This window comes from Aotus nancymaae, unplaced genomic scaffold (assembly GCF_030222135.1).
Source record: "Aotus nancymaae isolate 86718 unplaced genomic scaffold, 86718_ANA_hifiasm-v0.15.2.pri h1tg000011l, whole genome shotgun sequence".
In the NCBI taxonomy this organism is placed as follows: domain Eukaryota; kingdom Metazoa; phylum Chordata; class Mammalia; order Primates; family Aotidae; genus Aotus; species Aotus nancymaae.
In genome coordinates this window covers 56,727,270-56,754,447 of record NW_026988422.1, presented here as the reverse complement: position 1 = coordinate 56,754,447, position 27,178 = coordinate 56,727,270, and the positions used below count along the sequence as shown (strand labels likewise).

At 41.5% G+C, this 27,178-nt stretch overlaps 1 protein-coding gene across 1 annotated transcript in view; it reads right to left on the bottom strand.

Annotated features, from left to right (window-relative positions):
• Positions 1 to 27,178, bottom strand: part of RBM25 (RNA binding motif protein 25) — a 63,574-nt gene that overhangs the window by 29,016 nt on the left and 7,380 nt on the right. The window contains exons 2-6 of the mRNA XM_012438172.3: positions 24,960 to 25,080; positions 21,005 to 21,054; positions 19,104 to 19,271; positions 12,368 to 12,425; positions 7,733 to 7,893 (exon numbers count right to left, since the gene is read on the bottom strand). Of these exons, the coding sequence (XP_012293595.1) occupies positions 7,733 to 7,893; positions 12,368 to 12,425; positions 19,104 to 19,271; positions 21,005 to 21,054; positions 24,960 to 25,065 (543 nt within the window). The 5' untranslated portion in view covers positions 25,066 to 25,080. The remainder of the gene's footprint in view (positions 1 to 7,732; positions 7,894 to 12,367; positions 12,426 to 19,103; positions 19,272 to 21,004; positions 21,055 to 24,959; positions 25,081 to 27,178) is intronic.

Genomic DNA, 27,178 nt, shown 5'->3' with positions numbered 1-27,178 from the left:
TGTCTTAATGGATATATATTCAACAAACATTTATTTCTTAAATTAATTTGCTCAACAAATTCTTTTTTTTTTTTTTTGAGATGGAGTCTTGCTCTATCGCCAGGCTGGAGTGCAGTGGCGCAATCTCGGCTCACTGCAACCTCCACCTCCTGGGTTCAAGCGATTCTTCCACCTCAGCCTCCCGAGTAGCTGGGAACACAGGCACGTGCCACCATGCCCGGCTATTTTTTGTATTTTTAGTAAAGACAAGGTTTCACCATGTTGGCCAGTATGGTCTCGATCTCTTGATCTTGTGATCTGCCTGCCTCGGCCTCCCAAAGTGCTGGGATTGCAGGCGTGACCCACCACGCCCGGCCAACAAATTCTTAAGAGCATACTGTGAGAAAGAGCCTGCACTTAGATGGAATAAAATTCAAACTGAAAAACGCTCTCTTCTCCTCAAGCTATACCACTACAGAGTAAGAGATGGGTTATGTATGACACAAATAACTTCAATATAAGGCATTATGTGTTATTATAAACTAACCCCTCTAAGTTTCTTACTTTCTCAAACCTGTCTTTTCATCCAATCTTCTTTGTAGCAAACTTTGTACTTAGCATCTTGGATAAGGAAGATGATTTACCCAAGGACTGTAATTAGAACTATTAAAATTATTTACCAACAATATAGCAAGCTACAATTATGGTGATATGTTCCTTTGTTATGTATATTGTGGGCCAAGTACAGTGACTCATGACTATAATTCCAACACTTTGGGAGGCCATGATGAGCAGATCGCTTCAGGCCAGGAGTTTAAGACCAGCCTAGGCAACACAGCAAGCCCTTGTCTCTAGTAAAAAATAAAAATAAAAAAATTAGCTGAGTGTGGTGGCTCACACCTGTAGTCCCAGCTACTAGAGAGGCTGAGGTGGGAGGATCACTTGAGCCCAGGAATTCAAAGCTGCAGTGAACTATGATGATACCACTGCACTCTAGCCTGCGTGACAGAGCAAGATTGTCTTAAAAAACAAATAAAAATAATAAATTGCTTCTCTGAAGGTTTTAAATGAGCTGGCCCTCCAGTACCTTGGCACTGAAACCTCCTATCTTGAAGCATACAGGGTTATTTCAAACCGTAACACCTGCCTGTTGAGACCTAAACTCAATATATAAAAACACACCTTATTACAAAGCACCCGGTCTGTTGTTAGCATGTCCGCTATATTCTGAATTCCCTTCCCTCAGCCATTCACGTCTCTATACTTTTCTAAATACAGGGATAAAAGTAGAGTTATAATCCTAAAGGCCTACTTATATAAAAATCCTTATAGCCCCTAGATTTTTGTTTCTACTGTAAACCAAAATTTAAATATCAATATGGCTATTTTACCTGAATTAGAGAGAAAGCATTTGGAATTAACTCACTCACATTTTTAGAAGAAAAGTTTATTGACCCAATATTTAACTGATTACTAATATTAAACAAACAAACAAACAAAAGCAAAAATAGGCTGGGCGCAGTGGCTCATGCCTATAATCCCGGCACTTTGGGAGACCCAGGCAGGCAGACTGCCTGCATTCAGAAGTTCTCAACCAGCCTGGGCAACATCATGAAACCCCATCTCTACTAAAATACAAAAATTAGCCACGCGTAGCGGCATGCACTTGTAGTCCCAGCTACTCAGGAGGCTGAGGCAGGATAATTGCTTGAACCTGCGGGGCAGAGGTTGCAGTAAGCCGAGATCATGCCACTGCACTCCAGCCTGGGCAACAGAGCAAGACACGATCTCAAAAACAAAAACAAAAAACAAACAAAAAATAACCTGATCATGGTAGATAAGCAGGTTAAAAAGACCACTCCATAGACTGGTAAGTTTCATCTAAAGCTATATCTCGGGGACATCGATCATATGATTTTTAGATTTCCTGTTTTTTGCCTTGTACTTCAGAAACCAGATGGCGGGGCACACCTGTAATCCCAGGGATTACAGGGAGTCCGAGGTGGGTGGTTCACCTGACATCAGGAGTTTATAAGACTAGCTTGGCCAACATGGTGAAACCCCTTCTCTAGTAAAAATACAAAAAAAAAAAAATAGCCAAGCATGGTGGCAGGCTCCTGTAATCCCAGCTACTCAGGAGACTGAGGCAGGAGAAGCGCTTGAAACTAGGAGGCGGAGGTTGCAGCAAGCCAAGATTGCACCATTGCACTGCCTGGGCAACAAGAGTGAGACTCCATCTGACCAAAAAAAAACAAACAAACAAACAAAAAAAAACCACACACACACACACAAACCCTCATATTCAGTAACAATGGGAAGCAAAGAAGCAAAAAGTGAAGAGTTCAGCCATATAGGAAGCTGACAGATCATCTATAATTTTTTTTTTTTTTTTTTTTGAGATGGAGTTTCACTCTTGTTACCCAGGCTGGAGTGCAATGGCGCGATCTCGGCTCACCGCAACCTCCGCCTCCTGGGTTCAAGCAATTCTCCTGCCTCAGCCTCCCGAGTAGCTGGGACTACAGGCATGCACCACCATGCCCAGCTAATTTTTTTATTTTTTTAGTAGAGACAGGGTTTCACCTTGTTGATCAGGATGGTCTTGATCTCTTGACCTCGTGATCCACCCGCCTCGGCCACCCAAAGTGCTGGGATTATAGGCCTGAGCAACCGCGCCCAGTCCAATCACCTACAATGTTTACATGGCCCACCTATTACAGAGAAATTAAAATTTCAATAGTAAAGCTAGTAGTTGTGAAGTTAAACAGCTTTGCTAGACTCATTCTTTGGCACTGAGTTCTAGAATCCAAAGTACAAACCTTTTAAAAAACTTAAGCAGCCAGGCTTGGTGGCTCACACCTGTAATCCCAGCACTTTGGGAGGCTGAGGTGGGTGGATCACAAGGTCAGGAGTTCGAGACCAGCCTGACCAATATGGTGAAACCTTGTCTTCACTAAAAATACAAAAGTTAGCTGGGCGTGGTGGCGCACGCCTGTAATCCCAGCTACTCAGGAGGCTGAGGTTGCAGTAAGCCATGATCATGCCACTGCACTCCAGCTTAGGCGACAGAGTGAAACTTCATCTCCAAAAAAAAAAAAAAAAGCAAATGCAGAGTTCTTTGTTTTGAGAAAATGTAGACTCAACGAGACTAATTTCCAGACAAAGATGTTCACCTGGAGCAGCTGTCCTCTATTAAAAGATTCTTTCCAGAAAATATCTGTTTCCAGCACTTGTCAGTGTCCATTCTTGAATATACGGTTAACAACCACGACTTGTGACACATAAGCAGATACACTGTCTCCTATATGGATTTTGCTGGATAGCCAGAAAGCAATAAGATATCAACTAAATCAGCATGGTCACCGTACACTGAATACTTCTACCACTAAAGGCCAATAAGAAACAGAAAAATAAAAAGTTGCTCCTCCTGTAGTCCCAGCTACTTGGGAGGCTGAGGCAGGAGAACTGCTTGAACCTGGGAGGTGGAGGTTGCAGTAAGCCAAGATTGCATCACCGCACTCCAGCCTGGCACCTGGCGACAAAACAAGACTGCCTCAGGAAAAAAAAAAAAAAAAAGAGAGAGAGAGAAAAAGTTACTCCTACAAATTGTGCAAAACCTAAATTAAAATGCTCAGTCAAGTTATTAGACAAGGCACCTTACACATGCCCAAAATTCCTCTTAAAATTCTGAATCTGGCTGGGCCCAGTGGCTCATGCCTGTAAACCCAGCACTTTGGGAGGCCAAAGCAGAACTGCTTAAGCCCAGGAGTTCAACACCAGCCTGGGCAACATAGCAAGACCCCGCCTCATTAAAAAAAAAGAAATAAAATTCATGAGGAAGGAATTCAGATAAAAAGGAAAAAAAAAGACATAAAAAAAGTTTAAAATACTGGATCATGAAAAATATGTTGCTCTCCTAGACATACTCATGTTTTCTTTTAAGTCAATGAGAAATATGGAACTAATTGTTTTCTCTTCTGCCTCAGAGGAAAATGCCCAATAAAGCAACACAAAGGGTTTTCAATGTCTCATTCTCCTATCCTCTACTTAAGTAACAGCTTTCTAAACTTCTCCAACTAATCAATGAACAAGAATAAAAAACAATCACCATATCATATTTTTATATTGAAAAAGCATGGCTGGCGTGGTTGCTCGTGCCTATAATACCAGCACTTTAGGAGGCCAAGGCAGTAGGATCACCTGAGGTTGGGAGTTTGAGACCAGCCTGACCAACATGGAGAAACTCTGACTCTACTAAAAATACAAAATTAGCCAGGTGTGGTGGCAGATGCCTGTAATCCCAGCTTTGGAAGGCTGAGGCAGGAGAATGGCTGAAACCAAGAGAGGGAGGTGGCTGTGAGCCAAGATTGCGCCATTGCACTACAGCCTGGACAACAAGAGCGTAACTCTGTCTCAAAAAAAAGAAAGAAAGAAAAATCATGGTGGTGGTGGCCACCAGTCTTGTCCCTACCATCTTCCCTCCTACCCCCAGCCCTGTCCCTCCAATCTCTCACTCTCAGGCTTTCTTCCCTCCCTCCATGCCCCTCTACCCTTAAAAAAACAAAACAAAACAAAAAAAACATAGTAAATCTCTAATCTACTCCACTATATAGTAATATTTGCCTAAGTTATTTGAAAAATTTTTTTTACATCAGATAGAATGGTTTTTTAACCTATACTGTTGAGTAAAATTGACACTCCAGGAAAATATGACGTTTATCCTATGACTTCAAGTACCTCTAGGCACGAAGCCAAAGGGCACCCAGCAATACACATATAACAGAACAATAAATCATATAAGTGACACCTGACAATCATTTTAATTTCATTTTATTGAAAATAATTATTCTATGTGACTTTATCGCATGTTGCTTTGCTTTTTCTTTTTTTTTTTTAAGACAGAGTCTCACTCTGTAACCAAGGTTAGAGTGCAGTGGTACAATCTCAGCTCACTGTAACCTCCACCTTCTGGGTTCAAGTGATTCTCCTGCCTCAGCCTCCCAAGTAGTTGGGATTACAGGTGTGCACCACCACATCCAGCTAATTTTTGTATTTCCTTTTTTAGTAGAGACGAGGTTTCACCATGTTGGCCACGCTGGTCTCAAACTCCTGACCTCAGGTGATCCTCCAACCTCAGACTCTCAAGGTGCTGGGATTAAAGGTGTGAGCCACCACACCTGGTCACACATTGCTTTTCTTGAAGATCAACAGATTTAAAGTGTGATTACTCTGGCTAATGCTGATTATACAAGAAATGCAGGCTGGGCACAGTGGCTCCTGCCTGTAATCCCAGCACTTTGAACGGTTGAGGTAGGTGGATCACTTAAGCCCAGAGTTCAAGGCCAGCCTGGACAACACTGTGAAACCCCATCTCAATAAAAAATACAAAACTCAGCCAGGCATGGTGGTGCACACCTGTAGTCCCAGCTGAGGCAGGAGGATCACTGGAGCCTGGGAATAGGAGGTTGCAGGGAGCAGAGATCATGCCGCAAACCCCATCCAAAAAAGCAAGCAAGAAATGCAAAGTCACACAATTGTGCACTTCCTTATTTGTAAAAATATGTATTACAGTGATTTCATTTTCAGAGTTTTTCAGTATAACATTTGCAAATGCTACAACTTAAATGACCTCACAAACTAAAGACTAAACACAAGAAAACAGTGAGTCCTAGCAAATCAGAACACTTTGAAGATATTAAATCCATACTTTCGAATAGTTAGTATATAGTTATCACAACAAGGCAAACCTGAAAATTCTTATTGCAAATATTTCTGGTTTTTGAGGTTTTAGTAATGTGACAGGCAATATTGCTGATTTGAAATAAAATATAATTTCCTTATAAAGCAGGGTGAGGACAGTAAGACTGACAGATAAGCAACATAACTGCAACTGTTAATAAATGTTAATTCCATCTTCGCTTTAGGCAAGACACTATACTAGGTGCTGTGGAGGTCCAAGATTAAAGAGACAGCCCCCAAACTTATCACCCTTTCTATCTGTAATCAGTGATGGGTGTTGAAAGAGGATATGGGAATGAGAAGGGTTACAAGGGGCTGTGAAAAGAGAGATATAAACAATATACACTAAAAAGCAGACACATTCAGCTATAAAAATCTGCTTTATATGGGAACAAAGGACTTAATTCTGTCTAAGAGGAAATGACAAAGTCTATATGAATCAAGGAACATGTTAATTATAAGTATGGATAGAATTTCAACAGGGAGCCTGGATAGGCAACAAAGACATGAGATGCCAGCAAAGCAAAAAGGAAGACTGTAGGGGTACATGCAGTAGTATGTGCAGAGGCAGGGAAGAAGGAAGCTAGAAAGGTGGACTGGAGCAAGCCTTGAATATCATCCTAAAAATAGAGGCTTTATGGTTGGGCACAGTGACTCACGCCTGTAATCCCAGCACTTTGGGAGGCCAAGGCTGGCGAATACCTGAGGTCAGGAGTTCCAGACCAGCCTGGGTAACATGGAGAAATCCAGTCTCTACTAAAAACACAAAAATTAGCTGGGCATGGTGGCGGCTATAATCCCAGCTACTCGGGAGGCCAAAGCAGGAGACTCGCTTGAACTCAGGAGATAGAGGTTGCAATGAGGCAAAGTTTCGCCACTGCACTCCATCCTGGGCAACAGAGCAAGACTCTGTCTCAAAAAAAAAAACAAAACACCAAAAGGGGTGATGGGAGGATAAGAGGGTTTATTCTGTAAGAAATCCAAAACCATTAAGGATGGGTCTCACATAAGAAGCAAGAGCTTGATAAAATTATACTTATGTTTTAAAAATATAGGCAACGCTGGTTGGGCACCGTGGCTCAGGCCTGTGATCCCAGCACTTTGGGAGGCCGAGGTAGGCAGATCAGTAGCTGGGCATGGTGGCAGGCGCCTGTAATCCCAGCTACTTGAGAGGCTGAGGCAGGACAATCACTTGAACCCAGGAAGTCACTGCACTCCAGCCTGAGCAAGAGAGTAAGACTCCATCTCAAACTCTGGTGATCCACCCGCCTCTGCCTCTCCAAGTGCTGGGATTACAGGTGTGAGCCACTGCACCCAGTAAAAAGCTGTTTCTATTTTGAAAGATAATAAAAATCTGATGACAGCGATTTTCTGGTTTTGTCTACGTTGGGCGAAGGTAATAATAAATCTATTTTAGATTGGTTGAGGATGAGATGCCAAAAAGGAACTAAGAAGAGAAATCAATGAAATATACACTCAAGTTTTAGCTGTGTTTCATTTTGTTGAGAGGGGGTAATAATGTATACATTACAATACAATATATAACAATTTCCTTTATTTTAGCTTCACTTAGCATAGCTTGAATAAAGCCCCTCCAGCTAAGGCAAGTAATCAGACTTTCATTCGTTTTAGAATCGGTGTACTTCTATAAGAGATGGCAACTAATAAAAATTGTGTAGGTTGAAATATAGTTTGTACTTACTTACAAAGCTGCCTTAATGAATTAGCTCTGTTTGGAATAGTCTGTACCAGTGTTTTCTCTGGCAAGTTAACCTTGTCCAGCCTCCCTTACTACCTTCATCCCAACCTGGAACAAGCAAACCAACAGTCATCCACCCACTATGGGTAGATAAGACTTAAAATAACCACAAACTATAAAATACCCTCCTGCATTTAAGCCACAAGCACATACATAATCATCTTGTGAAGCCCCCACATTAGATTCATTTATAATGAGAAGCATTACACTGAAACAGCACAGGTTGGCCTAGAAAAGATAACACAACAGAAAACATACCCCATTAGAAGCTTTCTTCTTTGCTTTCCATTCATCCAGCTGTGCCTTGGTCTTTGCATCAACTTTAACAAGTAGCTTTTTCTCTCCAATTTGCAGGTCATGTAATAATCTGAGTGCACGGAGAGTAGATTCTGGCTCCTTGTACTCACAGAATCCGAAAGCTAGCAATGGATGGAAAGAATTAGTGAAGTATCAATCCACTTACAAAAGAAAAAGAAATTATATACAACAGCTGGGGCTGCAGAAAAAAAGAAAAAAAAAAGAAATTACAGAAAAGCAGAATCACTAGAGTCCAAATGTTATAATACAGACCATTCAATTCATCATTCCACCCCATCCACCAGTTCCCTTTGATAACCATTTCACTTTTAGTACCCTCAAACAACCAAAGGAGGGAAGAAAAGAGAAAAACAGAGAAGAAAAATTCAAATCAGAAAAATTGCTACCGATTACAAGCTCTGATAAACTATTTAGCAGAGTCAGTGAATTTCATTATTAAAAAGAATCAATAGTTTCATAAATTCACCCTATTTAAACTTCCAAATAGCCACAAATAAGAACAGACTGCTGGAACATAACACACTTTTCACCTCTGAGATGTTAAATTACAGAATTAGTGATCTTGTATCCATCCTAGTTACCAGTCTATTTTGCTTATATCTATTTCCTTTTATTAATTAGTCAATCTCACTATTAAGATGACTTTAACAGAGATAGTAAGTCTAAGAAGAGCAACCAAAAAACTGAAAATAAAATCAAATAAACTGAAATATACAGTTAATGACATGACACAGAAAAGGACTACCGATATTAAAATAGTAAATTTGACTATAATATTTTCAGTGTGATATACCATAAAGACAAACAGATATGCCCCTCAAAAAAGTACTTTTAGGCTAGGCATGGTGGCTCACACCTGTAATCCCAACACTTTGGGAGGCAGAGGCAGGCGGATCACCTGAGGTCAGGAGTTTGAGACCAGCCTGTCCAACATGGGGAAACCCCATCTCTACTAAAACTACAGGTGCACGCCTATAGTCCCAGCTACTAGGGAGACTGAGGCAGGAGAACTGCTTGAACCCAGGAGGCGGAGGTTGCAGTAAGCTGAGATCACGCCACTGCACTCCAGGCTGGGTAACAGAGAGTCCCTGTCTCAAAAAAAAAAAAAAAAGTAACTTTAAATGATCATATTTCTGATGATAGTGTCAATGTTCCTACTGTGAAACTGTTCTATGGGCAATGTGAAATAAAGCAACTCAGCAATTATTTAATATTTTATCATCCCCAATGGCCTTGAAACTCGGGTAACTCAGTGTGAGGAAAAAGGAGATACGACAGAACAGGTTAAATAAAAAAAAACCTTTTAGTCCTGAATCTGAATTAGTGTGCACTGGAAAAACCCAAAAGCAAACGCTGGCTGGGCACGGTGGCTCATGCCTATAATCCCAGCACTTTGGAAGGCCGAGGCGGGTGGATCACGAGGTCAAGAGATCGAGACCATCCTGGTCAACATGGTGAAACCCCGTCTCTACTAAAAATACAAAAAAAAATTAGCTGGGCATGGTGGCGTGTGCCTGTAGTCCAAGCTACTTGGGAGGCTGAGGCAGGAGAATTGCTTGAACCCAGGAGGCGGAGGTTGCGGTGAGCCAAGATCGTGCCATTGCACTCTAGTCTAGCTAACAAGAGCGAAACTCTGACTCAAAAAAAAAAGCAAACACCAAACCGCTGTTACAATGAGTGCACCTGGTGCCCAGACCGTGATCTTCAAAACAATCTCCCCTGGAGAAATGGCTGATTCTAAATCTGGGGCAGAAAAACTATCATACTAGATGAGCTTAGAACAACTTGTCAAACCAGATAACAAAGAAGCTGTCAAAGGCATTTAGGGTCATGTCAAAACCACTGGAGATGTAAAGTGCAGAGACAATTTTAAGTTAAGCTTTAATGGTGATAATAACTATAATGAATCCATATTAAACACAGTAACATTAAATATGCTTCAATTCATAAGTTCACAATAATTTAAAAGAAAAAAGAAAATCAGTCATTGTTAGAAAATGCTGAAGATACCAACTTATTACTTAAAGAAAGTCAGGGCATTTATCCTGCCTTTCCTGTTAAATATGCCTCTATGCCGGGCGTGGTGGCTCAAGCCTATAATCCCAGCACTTTGGGAGGCCAGGGTGGGTGGATCAGCTGAGAGGTGAGGAGTTCAAGACTAGACTGGCAAACATGGCGAAATCCTGCCTCTACTAAAAGTACAAAAAATTAGCCGGGCGTGGTGGTGAGCGCCTCTAATCCCAGCTACTTGGGAGGCTGAAGTCACAGTGAGCTGAGACTGCGCCATTGCACTCCAGGCTGGGCAACAGGAGCAAAAAACTCAGTCTCAACAACAACAAAAATACCTCTAAGTAACCAAACAGTAGATGCAGGGGCAAGTTTCTCCACAGAGAAGCATTCTGTTAACATATGAAGATTTATTGTTCCTCAGTGAAAGAATGACAGAATTCTTCAAAACAGACTACTGATTAATTACTTCCCAATGAATTCATCAACCTAGGCACTGGCAACACTGATGCTATTACAAACACAAAAAAGACAATCTCACATGTGTCCCCTGATGGAAGAATACTACCTTTACAGTATTCTTGCTATGAGATGCTAGAATAAAAGCATAAAAAAAAAGCACACATCAAGGTTCAACTACTAACTAGTTTACAGAAAATAGAGAGGACAAATTCATGGCAAATTATACTACTGGAGCAGCATCTGGCAAAACTCAACTCAACAAATGCTACTGCACAAATGACCCAGTTTCTTCAACAAATAAACTGCAAGGAAAATAAGAAATAGAATAATTTAAAATATTAAAAGTATGGCCAGTTAGTTCAGTTGGTTAGAAGATGGTGCTAATAATAAAATATTAAGGGACTTAAATTGCCAACTAGTTGCAATGTGTGAACTTAATATAGATCCTGAATCAAATGGACTATTTAAAAAATTGACATTTGAGACCAGGCATAGGTCTCATATGGGCTCATGCCTATAATACCAACATTGGGGTAAGTGGATCATCTGAGGTCAAGAGTTCGAGACCAGTCTGGCAAACATGGTGAAATCTCAATTCTACTAAATATACAAAAATTAGCCAGGCGTGGTGGCAGACGCCTATAATCCCAGCTACTACAGAGGCAGAGGCAGGAAAATCGCTTGAACCTGGGAGGTGGAGGTTGCAGTGAGCCGAGGTCACGCCACTGTACTCCAGCCTGAGAAATAGAGTAAGACGCTGTCTAAAAAAAAAAAAAAAAAAAAAAAGAAAGAAAGAAAAAAGAAAAAAAAACCTGACATTTGACACACATACGACACGAGACTTCTAATACTGACTGAATACTTAATGATATAAAAAAAAAGAGGCCAGGCATGACAGCTCACTTTGGGAGGCCAAGGCAGGTGAATCACCTGAGGTCAGAAGTTCAAAACCAGTCTGGCCAACATGGCAAAACCTCATCTCTACAAAAATTAACTAGACATGGTGGCACAAATCTGTAGTCCCAGCTTCTTAGGAGGCTGAGAGAGGAGAATTGCCTGAACCTGGGAGGTGGAGGCTGTAGTGAGGAAAGATCATGCCACTACACTCTCAGACTGTGTGACAGAGCGAGACTGTCTCAAAAGGAAAAAAAAAAGAAAAGAAAAATAGTTCGTTTAGGTCTTAAAATTTTGTTTAGGTCTTAGAATTGTATTAGCTAATATTGTAGATATGTGTTTTACAAGCCCTTATCTCTAAGAGACACACGCTAAAATATTTACAAAGAAACTCGTGAAGGCCGAGCACATTGGCTCACACCTGTAATCCCAGCACTTTGAGAGGCCAAGGTGGGCCGATCACTTCAGGTCAAGTTAGAGGCCAGCCTGGCCAATATAGTAAAACGATGCCTCTACTAATAATACAAAAATTAGCCAGCCCTGGAGGTGCATGCCTGTAATCCCAGTTACTCAGGAGGCTGAGGCAGTAGAATCACTTGGACCTGGGAGACAAAAGCTGCAGTGAGGCAAGATGGCGTCACTGCATTCCAGCCTGGGTGACAGAGCTAAATTTCGTCTCAAAAAAAAAAGCCATAGAAACTCATGGGATGCTTGAGATTTGCTTTCAAACAATATAAAGAGGAAGAAATGAGTTAAGAGTACAGTTGAAACACAATTAGCCATTAAAAGTACAGATTGCCTTCAAAAGTTAACAGACCATGGCTGGGAGCAGTGGCTGACACCTGTAATCCCAGCACTTTGGGAGGTGTGGCAGGAGGGAACTCTTGAACCTGGGAGGCAGAGATTGCATGAGCCAAGATGGTGCCACTACACTCCAGCCTGGGTGACAGAGACTCTGTCTCCAAAAAAAAAAAAGTCATAGAGCAATTTTAATTTTTTCCTTTCCTGTCTCCTTCCTGTTACCTTTTTCCTTCTTCTGATCTTAACTCTCAGCCAATATTTTCCCAAACTGCCTTTTAATCCTATTTCAATAAAAAAGAAGATAAAGAATGCTAATGAGTCTCACTGTTAAAGACAATGAGAGTAAGTCATGCAAAGTGATTTAAGCACACAGGTGAAAGTGATTTCAACAAATAGGAAAAAATGACCTACCTTGAAGTTTTCCGGAAGCACCTTGTACTCTCTTCCAGCTCAAAACCAAACCACATTTCTTAAAAAGAAAACAAAACAAAAAGATTGCTATCATTTAACAAAATAATTTTTAATGTAAAAGCAAAACTGTATTTCTACTAGGGGGAAAAAACATAAAAGAAAAAACCAGCAACTACATTTGTGAAAATTTCCCCAATTTCCACAAACTGAACACATGAAAGAAATGGACAACACATCATTTTAAGAAAAATATAAATTCTTACTGATTCTTCATTTGCAGAAAATTCTTTACCTTTCAATAAATTAGAAGTTTTGCACCACTACTTATACTACCAAAATAAATACACAAACCTAAGTGCCTAAAATTAGAATGGCTAAAACTATAATAAATTCAAGTAAATATTATAAAGAACCTATAAAGAAATGTTTTGAAACAATACATATAAATTTATAGAGGATTTTTAACATGGGAAAACGGTTGATACAGTATGCAAAAATAACTTGGGAAAAGAAAATGGAGATACAGTTAAGACTTTAAGAACAACGTTTTGTAAAATAAAGAGAAATATTCCAAAACGTGAAGGAGGGCAGGTTATTTAAACCATGGGACACTATTATACTTTAAAAATAAAAGCAGCCAGGCATGGGTCACATCTGTAATCCTAACACTTTGGGAGGCTGAAGTGGAAGGACTGCTTGAGCCCAGGAGTTCAAGACCAGCCTGGGCAACATAGGGAGACACCATGTCTGCAAAAATAAAAAAATAGCCAGGTGTGGTGGCACACACCAGTGGTCCCAGCTGCTCAGGAGGCTGAAGCAGATGGATGGCTTGAGCCCAGGAAATCCAGGCTGCAGTGAGCTGTAATCATGCAGCTGCACTCCAGCCCGAGCAACAGAACCAGACTCTGTCTCAAAAAAAAAAAATAAATAAGGTTCCGTCCAGTTAAAAAAAGATAGAGGAAGGTGTAGGTGAGAAATCTTCAGAGAACAACAGAAAACGGAAACTGGAAACATGGCATTAAAAATAAATATTCTGCTGGGTGTGGTGGCTCACGCCTATAATCCCAACACTTTGGGAGGCTGAGGTGGGTGGATCACAAGGTCAGGAGTTTGAGACTAGCCTGACCAACAGGGTGAAATCCTGCCTCTCCTAAAAATACAAAAAAATTAGCCGGGCATGGTGGTGCACACCTGTAATCCCTGCTACTCAGGAGGCTGAGGCAGGAGAATTGCTTGAATCTGGGAAGTGGAGGTTATAGTGAGCTGAGACTGCACCACTGCACTCCAGCCTGGGCAACAGAGCGAGACTCCGTCTCAAAATAAATAAATAAATAAATAAAATAACTAACTAACTAACTCACTCAATTGAAGTCTGGAAGGTAAAGTTGAGGACAAATCCCAAGAACCAGTACAAAACAGTAAGAAACCAGCCTGGCCAACATGGTGAAACCTCATCTATACTAAAAATACAAAATTCAGTTGGGCATGGTGGCACACGCCTATAGTCCTAGCTACTCAGGAGGCTGAGGCAGGAGAATCGCTTGAACCCTGGAGGCGGAGGTTGCAGTGAACCGAGATAGTGCCACTGTACCTCCAGCCTGGTGACAGAGGGACACTTTGTCTCAAAAAAAAAAAAAAAAAAAAAAAAAAATTCAGAGTGATCCAATACTTCCAAAAATCATCATTAGATGCTGTAACACAATGATGCAACACCTTCAATGTGATGAAGATAAGCTTCAACACAGAATTCTATATCCAAGTAAACTACTGGCCACATGAATAATCAAAATAAAAAGCACTTCAGATTCTGAAAAGTTACCAACCACATACCCATATACACCATGTACATCATATACAGAGGATGTATCATCGCCATATAACAGGAAGCTACTGTGTGTCAACATAAGCAAGACATAGGATCCAAACCATCCAACACAGGAGAGCAATAAAGGGAATACTAAAAAAGACAGAATAAATCCAACGATAAAAGTAGACTTAGAGGAACCAGAACACATGAGACAAACAAAGGGGCCCGACAGGAGGGGCTCTAGAAAAGAAGGGAAACTGGCTGGGGGCAGTAGCTCATGCCAGTAATCCCAGCAGTGTGGAAGCCGAGGCAGGTGGATCACTTGAGGTCAGGAGTTTGAGACCAACATGGTGTAATCCCGTCTCTACTAAAAAATACAAAAATTATCTGGACACGGTGGTGGGTGCCTGTAATCTCACTACTCAGGAGGCTTAGGCAGAAGAATCACAGGAATCCAGGAGGTGGAGGTTGCAGTGAGCAGAGGTCACGCCAGTACACTCCAGACTGTGCAATAGAGTGTGACTCTGTCTTGAGCCCAGGAGTTTCAGACCAGCCTAGGCAAGATGGCAAGGCCCCATCCTACAGAAGATTTAAACAACAACAAAAAAAAATTAGCTAGGTGTGATGATGCACACTTGTAGTCCCAGCTACTCAGGAGGCTGAGGTGGGAGGATCACTTGAGCTCAGCCATGATTGCACCACTGCACTCCAGCCTGTGCAAAAGAGCAAGGACCCTGTTTCAAAAACATATACAACTAGTTAACTAATTAATTAAAAATTAAAATAAGAAAATGGGCCAGGCACAGTGGCTCACCCACACAATCCCAGCACTTTGGGAGGATGAGGCGGGCAGATCACTTGAGGTCAGAAGTTCCAGACCATTCTGGCAAACATGGTGAAACCCGTCTCTACTGAAAATACAAAAATTAGCCAGGCATGGTGGCAGGCGCCCCATAATCCCAGCTACTCAGGAGGCTGAGGCAGAAGAATCACTTGAGCCCAGGAGGTAGATGTTGCAGTGAGCTGAGATCACGCCATTGCACTCCAGCCTGGGTAAGAGTGAGATTCCATCACAAAAAAGAAAAGAAAAGAAAATGCAATCATAGCACATGACCTAGTTCTGCCCAAACTATTTACATAGTAACACTTATTAACAACTTTGTCACCTTGTAACACCTGTAAGGAAGCTGGGGGGACCTTGGCCTTTAACAGTTTAGGCCTCAGCTGCCATAACATGTCAACAGATAATACCAAAATTATTAAGGAAGAATAGTAACAAAAAGCATATTGAAATAGGAATGAGGTATCATTTCACAATACAACGTAAAAGTCTAAATAAACAACAACTATTAAAAAAGAGGTATAAGAATAGAAACTTGAGCCGGGCACGGTGGCTCAAGCCTGTAATCCCAGCACTTTGGGAGGCTGAGGCGGGTGGATCACGAGGTCAAGAGATCGAGACCATCCTGGTCAACATGGAGAAACCCCGTCTCTACTAAAAATACAAAAAATTAGCTGGGCATAGTGGCGTGTGCCTGTAATCCCAGCTACTCAGGAGGCTGAGACAGGAGAATTGCCTGAACCCAGGAGGCGGAGGTTGCGGTGAGCCGAGATCGCACCATTGCACTCCAGCCTGGGTAACAAGAGCGAAACTCCGTCTCAAAAAAAAAAAAGAATAGAAACTTGGACATGACACTGCTGCAAAAATATAATTGGTGTGGCATTATCTTGTAAAGCTGAAGATAAGTATGTCCTAGGACTCAGAAATTACACTTCTATGAGAATAATGTGATGAGAATCTTTTCACATACACCTAGGAAAACAACATTAGCAGTAGTAACATAGCAAAACAGAGACTTCCAGAAGCAGACAGGAGCAAACATTTCTACACTCCGGCACCTTCTGACTTTCCAGAATTCCATCAGAGCAGAGTAAGTGCTAGGTCTCTGCAGACCCCGGATTAGGCCCTGTGGCTGCAGTGAAAAGAAGCCCAGGAGAAAACTCAGGAATAAAAATGGAGTCAGGCTTCAGACTGAAATTACCAAAAATGTCATGGAAGTAATAAAACTGAGAAACCCGAAACATCCTCAGACCAGTTAATTAAAACTTAGAGAGTGCCCAGGAGATCCAGGTTTCTAAAAGAATAGGAATTTCTTAAATGTAAGAGTTGTGGAACAAGAATCATGAATGGTGTAAAGTTAACTGTCCAGCATCTCAAAGAGAGGGGCATAAGGAGAGCAGGCAACAATGTCTCCAGAGGACGCCAGGATTGCAGGACTCATACTGAACTACTCATGAGGTGAACCACAGGTTGAGATAACCCTGGCCTTGTCCTTACAGAGAACCTACACAGGATTCTGGGATACAGATGAAGAATGACATCTTTGCAGGTCCTCTCAGTGCAGAATGTAGTCATTCTTCCAACCTCTTTTTTCGTGTGTGAGACGAAGTCTAACTTTGTTGCCCAGGCTGGAGTGCAGCGGCACGATCTCAGGTCACTACAACCTCCGCCTCCCAGGTTCAAATGACTACTGCCTCAGCCTCCCAAGTAGCTGGGATTACAGGCGCCCACAACCACGCCCGGGTAATTTTTGTATTTTTAGTAGAGACCAGGTTTCTTTTTTTTTTTTTTAAGAGACGTGGTTTCACTATGTTGGCCAGGGTGGTCTCAAATTCCTGACCTCAAGATCCGCCCGCCTCAGCCTCCCAAAGTGCTGGGATTACAGGCGTAAACCACTGTGCCCAGCCTTACTTTTTAATTCCACAATCATTCAGCATTATTTCACTTAATAATGTACATGTATCATCAAGATTAAGATCTTAAAAACTAAAGTTAAAAAAAGTGAATCAACAACTTTTACCAAATGTAAACAACTTATTACTGTACCTGCTCAGAATAAAACTTAAAAAGGAATCAGTCAATGCTAAAATAATTGTTTAAGGTTGCTGGGGAAAAGGACTCACACAGTCTCAAAATATTAACCCAAGCCAAGTATGGCGGCCCACACTTGTAATCTAAACACTTTGGGAAGCCAAGGCAGGCAGTTCACTTGAGGGCAGGAGTTCAAGACGAGTCTGGCTAACATGGAGAAACCCCGTCTCTACAAAAAATACAAAAATAAGCCAGGTGTCATGGCACATGTCTGTAATCCCAGCTACTTGGGAGACTGAGGCATGAGAATCGCTTGAATATAGGAGGCAGAGTTTGTGGTGAGCAGAGAGCACACCACTACACTTAGCCTATGTGACAGAGCAAATCTGTCTCAAAAATAAATGAAATCTTTCACTGGATCATGGACGAAAACTAATACTATTAATGTTATGGTCATTATTGGGAAAATTAAATATGAACTACATGTGCATTAGTTAATAATATTATATCAATTTCATGTATTTTTTTTGTTTTAGAAATTATCTTGCTTGGGCTGGAGTGCAACTGCCAGATCTTAGCTCACTGCAGCCTTGAACTCCTAGACTCAACAATTCTCCCACCTCAGATTCTAGAACAACTGGGACTATAGGCGGGCACCAGCACACTTGTCTTTTGTTATTATTATTATTTCTTTTTTTGAGACAGAGTCTTGCTCTGTCGCCAGGCTGCAGGGCAGTGGCACAATCTCGGCTCACTGCAACTTCCGCCTCCTGGGTTCAAGCAATTCTCCTGCCTCGGACTCCTGAGTAGCTGGGACTACAGGCACGCGCCACCACGCCCAGCTAATTTTTGTATTTTTAGTAGAGACGGAGTTTCACCATGTTGGCCAGGATGGTCTCAATCTCTTGACCTCATGATCTGCCCGCCTTGGCCTCCCAAAGTGCTGTGATTACAGGTGTGAGCCACCACGCCCGGCCTATTATTTTTTGTTTATTTATTTTTTTTTTGAGACGGAGTTTCACTCATTACCCAGGCTGGAGTGCAATGGCGCGATCTCGGCTCACCGCAACCTCCGCCTCCTGGGTTCAGGCAATTCTCCTGCCTCAGCCTCCTGAGTAGCTGGGATTACAGGCACGCACCACTGTGCCCAGCTAATTTTTTGTATTTTTAGTAGAGACGGGGTTTCACCATGTTGACCAGGATGGTCTCGATCTCTTGACCTCGTGATCCACCCGCCTCGGCCTCCCAAAGTGCTGGGATTACAGGCTTGAGCCACCGCGCCCGGCCTATTATTTTTTTTTAAATGGAGTCTCATTTTGTCACCCAGTGTGGAGTGCAGTGGCACAACCTCAGCTCACTGCAGTCTCCATCTCCCAGGTTCAAGGGATTCTCCTGCTTGAGCCTCCCCAGTAGCTGGGATTACAGGTGCACGACACCACACCTGGCTAATTTTTGTATTTTTAGTAGAGATGGGGTCTCACCATGTTGGTCAGGCTGGTCTTGAATTCCTGACCATAAATGATCCGCCCACCTCAACCTCCCAAAGTGCTGGGATTATAGGCATGAGCGACCGCAACTGGCCCTATTATTTTTTAATTTTTTGTAAAGATGTGTGTCGATACATTGCCCAGGCTGCCCTCGAACTCCTAGCTTAAAGAGATCCTCCTGCCTGAGTCTCGCAAAGGACTGGGATTACAACTACAGGCAAAAGCCACTACACCCAGCCAAATTTCATGTGACAGTGGCATTGTGATTATGTCAGAGAATGTCCTTGCTCTTACGAAATATATGAAGGATTCACAGGTGAAATGTCATATCATAATTTACTCTCAAATTATCCAAGAAAAAAGTATGTGTGGTACACATGTGTACATAAAGTATCTAAATATGTTCACTGATAAATCTAGGAAAAGAATACAAGTGTGTTCACTGGACTACCTTCACCTTTGCTGAAGGATTGAAATGTTTAAAAAGCAATCACTGAAAATCTTTCTGCTTAAGTATGAAATATATAACAATAAAACAATTTTTCATGAAAAATAAGCAGTTTAACTTACAGCTAAGAGTTGTCTTATAAGCATGTCTGAGGCTTTCTCAGAAATGTTACCAACAAAAACAGTAGTAGTGGGACCACAATTTTCATCATTTTCTTTAGTCTTTAAGCCTGGATGATCCTTTCTTGCGCCCAAATGCTTTCCAACCATAGACACAGTGGGTACCAGGACCTGAAGAAAGGGAATAAAAATTAATCTAGCAATTAAATTTCCTACCACAATTAACATTAGGCTAAAAACCTCAGGATTAAATAAATATATATAGCACTTTTTTTTTTTTTTTGAGACAAAGTTTTGCTCCAGGCTGGAGTGCAATGGCGCGATCTCGGCTCACCACAACTTCCGCCTCCTGGGTTCAGGCAATTCTCCTGCCTCAGCCTCTTGAGTAGCTAGGATTACAGGCACGCGCCACTATGCCCAGCTAAATTTTTTTTGTAATTTTAGTAGAGACGGGGTTTCTCCATGTTGACCAGGATGGTCTCGATCTCTTGACCTCGGGATCCACCCACCTCGGTCTCCCAAAGTGCTGGGATTACAGGCGTGAGCCACCATGCCCAGCCCTATATAGCACATTATTTAAGCTCTGCATGCTTGCATACTTAACCTAAAGCACCTAAAATGCATAGCACATTTCATTAATGCAAATTTATTTGTGACAAGTATACTTCTACTACTAGATTACCTTTCTTCATACAAAAGAAACAAAAATAACCAGGAAAACTTTAAGAGATAATTTTTATTTTTGTTTTTTATTTTTTGAAATGGAGTCTTCCACCTCCCGGGTTCAAGCAATTCTCCTGCCTCAGCCTCCCAAGTAACTGGGATTATAGGTGTGTGCCACCATGCCAGGCTTATTTTTTGTATTTTTAGTAGAGACCCTGCTAGGGCTATGTCTTAAACATTTAAAAATTATGCCCTAGGCCTAGCATGGTGGCTCACGCCTGTAATCCCAACACTTTGGGAGGCTAAGATGGGCGGATCACCTGAGGCCGGGAGTTCAAGACCAGTCTGGCCAACATGGTGAAACCCCATCTCTTCTAAAAATACAAATTATTAGGCTGGCATGGTGGCATGCGCCAGTAATCCCAGCTAATCAGGAGGCTGAGGCAGGGGAATCGTTTGAACCCGGGAGGCAGAGGCTACAGTGAGCCACGCCATTGTACTCCAGCCTGGAAAACGAGAGAAACTCCATGCGCTCCCCGCAAAAAAAAGACGAAACATTTAAAATTATCAAATATATCCAGAAGTTTTTTCACAATTGTACTCAGTACCAATATAAAAGCAAATTTCAATTATCCATGCTAATTCTGTGGCAAAATATTCAAATATCCCATAGCACTCTCCCCATATTTTGCCTTTTATCAGTTATTTCTGCTGTCTTATTTTCCCTTTATGACTTCCAACTTTTCCAGGGAAGAAACACATCTTTGTATGTGACACTGAACTCAGCAAACACCCTCAGTAGGTACTGAATAAATAGTGGTAAAACAGGAGAACTGCTCCACCCCTAAATTCTAGCTTTCCCTAAGCCTGAAATACAAGGATCATTCCTACGTTATTTAAACAGATCAGACATGTCACATCTTTCTCCCATCTCCCAGGACCAAGATGAGAAAGCAATGAAGAGCCAAAGTCCTAAATCTGTAATAACAAGTATATGAAGAGTCTTGAGAGCAACAGGAAAATCAAAGAATTATCCACTTAGGGAGCACACTGTAGGGGCAACTATATATATGCACACCTAAGTGAAAATGACACTCAAATAAATGACATATGCTATATGCTCTCATTCTGTCCTTGTTATTCTTTTAAATACTCATAATTTATCTAAGTTTATCGTGCTGTTTAGCTTAAAAGCACTAGCACTACCATAACTCATGATTCCTCCTTTAAGTTGTACTTACAGTTGGAGCAGGAGCCATAATGCTCATTGGTACAGGAATCATTGGGGTCCCTAAGACAAGAAAAACCACACTGATTATGTATGACTACATTCTGTATCAACTACATGCCAAACAAGTATCTTTACTCATAATTAACATAAGTAGAAATACAGGACAAATGAAAATGAAATACTGATACTGTCTTATTTTCAAAAGGAATGTGGTATCAGGTTGGTCCATATAAACTTACAAAAAAACACTATTTGGAAAACAAAATGCTACCTCAACATGCTTTTGACTTAAGGAGCATAAAATTCTGGATAGTTATTTATTCAGGTTCATACGGTTCAGTGATCCTCAAAACCAACATCTTTCACAAATACAGACTGATTTATAGGTGAACAATGGTATTAAAGACCCTTTAAAAGTAAAAATAGTCAGGTGCAGTGGCTCACACCTACAATCCCAGCTTTTAGGGAGGCAGAGGTGAGAAGTTAGATCGAGCCCAGGAGATTGAGACCTGCCTGGGCAATAAATAGTGAGACACCATTCTCCAAAAAAGGAAAAAAAAAAAAGACTACAAAAAAGTAAAAACACATTGTACAACATTGTGATACAGTTAGTAGCAATGCATATTCTTGAAAACTGCTAAGAGAAAACCTATACTTAAAATCTAGAGTGTTCTCACTACAAAAAAATAAGCAAGTAAAGTAATACATCATGTGTTAAATAGCTCAATTCAGTCATTCCACAACATACCCGTTATTTCAAAATGTTGTACAAGATAAATATACACAATTTTGCCAAATAAAGTAAAAACATCCTTTGGAAGTTGTTTTAAGCATCAAATATGTGGAAATCTAAGAAGAATCTTATTATTCCCGGTTCTTTCATAGAAAACAACAATCACGGGGGGCTGGGCACAGTCGCTCATGCCTATAATCCCAGCACTTTGAGAGGCCAAAATGGGTAAATCACCTGAGGTCCAGAGTTCGAGACTAGCCTGACCAAAATGGTGAAACCCTGTTTCTACTAAAAATACAAACATTAGCCAGGCATAGTGGTACACGCCTGTAATCCCAGCTACTCGGGAAGCTGAGGCAGGAGAATCACTTGAACCTGGGAGGCAGAAGCTGCAGTGAGCTGAGATCACACCACTGCACTCTGGCCTGGGTGACAAGTGCAAGACTCTTTCCACAAAATAATAATTGTAGTTACAGCTACTCTAGAAGTTAAGGCAGAAGGATCCCTGAGCCCAGGAGTTCAAGGCTACAGTGTGCTATTAGTATGCCTGTGAATAACCACTGCACTCTAGCCTAGGAAACACAAAACTCTTATTTCTTTATTAAAAAAAAAAAAAGGCAGGGAGTCAGGGACACAGTAGTCCACACCAGTAATCCAAACACTTTGGGAAGCCAATATGGGCAGATCGCTTGAGCCAACACAGCAAAACCCCATCTCTACGAAAAATACAAAAAGTAGCCAAGCTTGGCCAGGCACGGTGGCTCACGCCTGTAATCCCCGCACTTTGGGAGGCCGAGGCAGGCGGACCACAAGGTCAGGAGATCGAGACCATCCTGGCCAACATGGTGAAACCCCGTCTCTACTAAAAAATACAAAAATTAGCTGGGCCTGGTGGTGCACGCCTGTAGTCCCAGCTACTTGGGAGGCTGAGGCAGGAGAATTGCTTGAACCTGGGAGGCAGAGGCTGCAGTGAGCTGAGATCACACCACTGCACTCCAGCCTGGTGCCTGGCAACAGAGAGAGACTCTGTGTCAAAACAAACAAACAAACAAACAAACAAAAAAATTAGCCAAGCTCTGCAGGAGATGCTGGAAATAAAAAAAGAAAAAAAAAATTAGCCAAGCATAGTAACACTGCTTATAATCCCAATTACTAGGGAGGCTGAATCAGGAGAATCCCTTGAACCCAGGAGGCAGAGGCTGCGGTGAGCCGTGATTGCACCACTGCACTCCAGCTTAGGTGACAGACTTCTCTCAAAAAAAAAAGGAAATCAAAGAAATTTAAAATCTTTTTATAAACCCAATCTACTGGTAAGAAAATTAAAACACAGATTTTCATTAATCATCTTTTCTGACTCTAAACAAGTGATTAAGCTTACTCCCACCCCCTACCTCCCCACAAGACAGGGTCTTCCCTATGTTGTCCAGGCTTCTTGTTTTGAACTCCTGGGTTTGAGAGACCCTCTGGCCTCAGACTCCCAAAGTGGTGGGATTACAGGTATGAGCCACCATGCCAAGCCTAAAATTTCTAGAACACCTGGGCTTTGCATTATGGTCATATCAAAAAATGGGTCTGACTCAGGCATGGTAGCACACCTCTGTAGTCTCAGCTACTCAGGAGGCTGAGGCAAGAGGATCAGTTGAGCCCAGGAGATGGAGGCTGCATTAAGTTATAGTTGTGCCACTGCACCCCCAGCCAGGGAGACAGAGATCCTGTCTCAAAAAAATGGCTGGGCACGGTGGCTCATGCCTGTAATCCCAGCACTTTGGAAGGCCGAGGCGGGTGGATCACGAGGTCAAGAGATTGAGACCATCCTGGTCAACATGGTGAAACCCTGTCTCTATTAAAAATACAAAAAATTAGCTGGGCATGGTGGCGCATGCCTGTAATCCCAGCTACTCAGGAGGCTGAGGCAGGAGAATTGCCTGAACCCAGGAGGCAGAGGTTGCGGTGAGCTGAGGTCGTGCCATTGCACTCCAGCCTGGGTAACAAGAGCGAAACTCCGTCCCCCCCAAAAAAAAAAGAAAAAAAAAAAAAAAGAAAAAATTTCAAATACTAGACCACAGGGCTACTGGAGAAAAAAAAAATTAAAAAATCAAAAACCATATCTGCATTATGAGCCTATAAATACATTAAGAAAATCAGGATATATGGACCAAAGAGAAAACTAATGCCCAAATAAAAGTTGCTAGATCACTTTCCTCCTGTAACTATTAATGTGTTTGATGGCTGATAACTAATTTTATTCAGTTTTCTGCAACATTTACTCAATACAATTTCCATTCAGCAAAATTTTTTTTAAAGAAGAAATTTTTTTCCAAAGGGCCAGCTACAGCCTTTCTGCAGAACTTACATCTATTTATGGTCCATTATAGAACAACTAAATTACTATGTAAAATCAGTGGATTTTAAGGTACTACGTAAAATCAGCAACTGTTGGCCGGGCATGGTGGTTCACGCCTGCAATCCCAGCACTTTGGGAGACAGAGGTGGGATGATTACAAGGTCAGGAGTTCAAGACCAGCCTGGCCAACATAGTAAAACCCCATCTCTCTTTAAAACACCAAAAAAATTAGCTGAGTATGGTGGCGTGCACCTATAGTCCCAGCTACTTGGGAGGCCAAGGTAGAAGAATCGCTTGAACCCAGGAGGTAGAGGTTGCAGTGAGCCAAGATGGCACCATTGCATTCCAGCTTGGGTGACAAAGCAAGACTCTTTCTCAAAATAAAGAAAAATATTAGTAATTGGCCGGGTGCCGTGGCTCACACCTGTGATCCCAGGACTTTGGGAGGCTGAGGTGGGCAGATCACCTGAGGTCAGGAGTTCAAGACCAGCCTGACCAACATGTTGAAACGCTGTCTCTGCTAAAAATACAAAAATTAGCTAGGTGTGGCGGTGAGCTCCTCTAATTCCAGCTACCTGGGAGGCTGAGGCAGGAGAATCACTTGAACCCGGGAGGCACAGGCTGCAGTGAGGCAAGATCACGCCATTGCATTCCAGCCTGGGCAACAAGAGTGAAACTACATTTCAAAAAAAAAACCACTTTCCAGATGAGTTTAATACTCAGCCAGAATTAAAAACTACTGCTATAGGAAAATGAGACATCTACATCCAGAATGATGCTGACAGACATCTTCACTAACATGGTCACATATCTAACATTTTCCTGAAGTTAATATCACAAAGACAAAAGTACAAGTTCAACGACAAAAAACAGTATGAACAAACTTACCTGGAGGTACAGGTGGAGGAAATCCTGGAAACTGCGGGGGTGGGATCCCTGGTGGGAGTGCTGGGATCCCCATGGGAGGGCGATTCAAATGAGGGGGAAAAGACATTCTTACTGCAGCAGTCTAAAGAAAAAAAACATGACAAATCATTTTATTTGAAAACTTCACAATTTTATATGCTTGCTTTATTGACTTTCATTTTTAGAGTATCTGCAAAATTCCAAACTTCTTACCCAAAGAAGTTGGCAAAGACCCTTTTTTCTCTGTTCACTGAGAATTCCTAAAACCTATATCTTTTCTAAAAAGTTGCCAAAATATACACAATCTAAATTCAGGATAGACTCCTAGAACCATGTAGAAATAATATAAAGGAAGAAAAAAATTCTGAGGTTCAGTTAATATCCAAAAATATCAAACATAAACGAATCTTTTTAGACCAAACTGGTAATTCAGGTGAGTATCTACTAGTCTTTAAGTGTTCTGATACACTTATTTTTTTCTGTCTATCAGAATCCTAAGAACTACAGGTACCAAGTTAAACAGTATTTGTTGATTAAATTCTGGCCACTTCCTAAGGAACAAATGTGTTCATGAACCACTCAGTAGGGCGAAATAAACTGACTTCCAGTCATGTAGTAACCATTCAAATATAAAGAGAATATACAACATTTGACAGAGAAAAAAAAGTCACCTTTTTTTAAAACTTAAAAGTAAACCTTGTAATTGTTCTTGAATCAAAACTCAAGAATGAGAAGCTAGCATTTGATTTTTCGTTTTTTTAAGAGATGGGGTTTCTCCATGTTGGTTAGTCTGGTCTCGAACTCCCTACCTACCGTACCTGCCACATTTGATATTTTAAAGTTTAATAATAGGCTGGGAACGGTGGCTCACGCCTGTACTCCCAGCACTTTGGGAGGCCAAAGCAGGTGGATCACCTGAGGTCAGGAGTTCAAGACCAGCCTGGCCAACATGGTGAAACCCCGTCTCTACTAAAAACACACAACAAAAAAAACTAGCCGTGCCTGGTGGTGTATGCCTGTAATCCCAGCTACTCGGGAGACTGAGGCAGGAGAATTGCTTGAACCTGGGAGGCAGAGACTGCAGTGAGCCAAGATCGCACCACTGCACTCCAACCTGGACAATAGAGCAAGACTCTGTCTTCGAGTAGGAGGGGGAAAAAAAAAGAACATATTTAAGTGTTTCACTTAGTTTGTCATGCTAAAGGAAACTTTGCTGTCTTATTAAGTATTAGCATTTAATGTTAGTATTTAAATATTATCAAAATTAGCCAAGCATGGTAGTGTGCGCCTATGGTCCCAGCTACTTGGTAGGCTGACGCATGAAGATGGCTTGAGGCTGAAAAACAGATCACGACCCTGTCTCAAACACAAACACACACACACACACATTTTTTTCTCACTTCAAACTTTATTTTCGGCAACACATTTTTTTGTTGCTGTTGTTAAGAGACAGGGTCTTGCTCTGTCATCCAGGTTAGAGTGCAGTGGCATGATTTCAGCCCACTGCAGCCTCAATCTCCTAGGCTCAAGCAATCCTCCTGCCTCAGCCCACCACGTAAGTGGGACTACAGGTGTGTGCCACCATGCTCTGCTAATTTTTTTTTTTTTTTTTTAATACAGACGGGGCTTTACCATATTGCCCAGGCTGGTCTCTAACTCCGGAGCTCAGGCAATTCACCTGTCTCGGCCTCCCATCAGCAAAATATTTAAGCATCCAGAAGTACTAGGAAATGAGGACAGTGTTAGAATGTCCTAGGATTCCATGCACCAATTTTTTTCTTGTAAGTAGCCAAAATAACTGATTCATGATTCCACTAACATTACTGATTTCATAAACAGGAGATATAAAATTCTCCCATCTGTAACTCCCACTCTGCCAATGAAGCCTAAAACTGTTTAAAGCTTTTTAAAAATATTTGTCTCTACTATTTTCTCTTTTGCGTTTTAGAACTGTTTTATCCTTCAGAAGAGAAAAGATAAAAAACGTAAAAAAATCTGGTTAAATCTGCAGAATGAATTACTTTTTTTTCTTGCCCCCAACCCCAAGTTTAGTATCTACTGCTGTGTTCTTCTTAGTATCTTTTTACAAACTAATACATAATTTTTGTTTTCCTACAACCATCACATCATGTGAATTTCTCCCTCATTATAATTGCCATCTCTTCACATTAGTTCATAAAAATTTTATTCCAAGCTGGAGC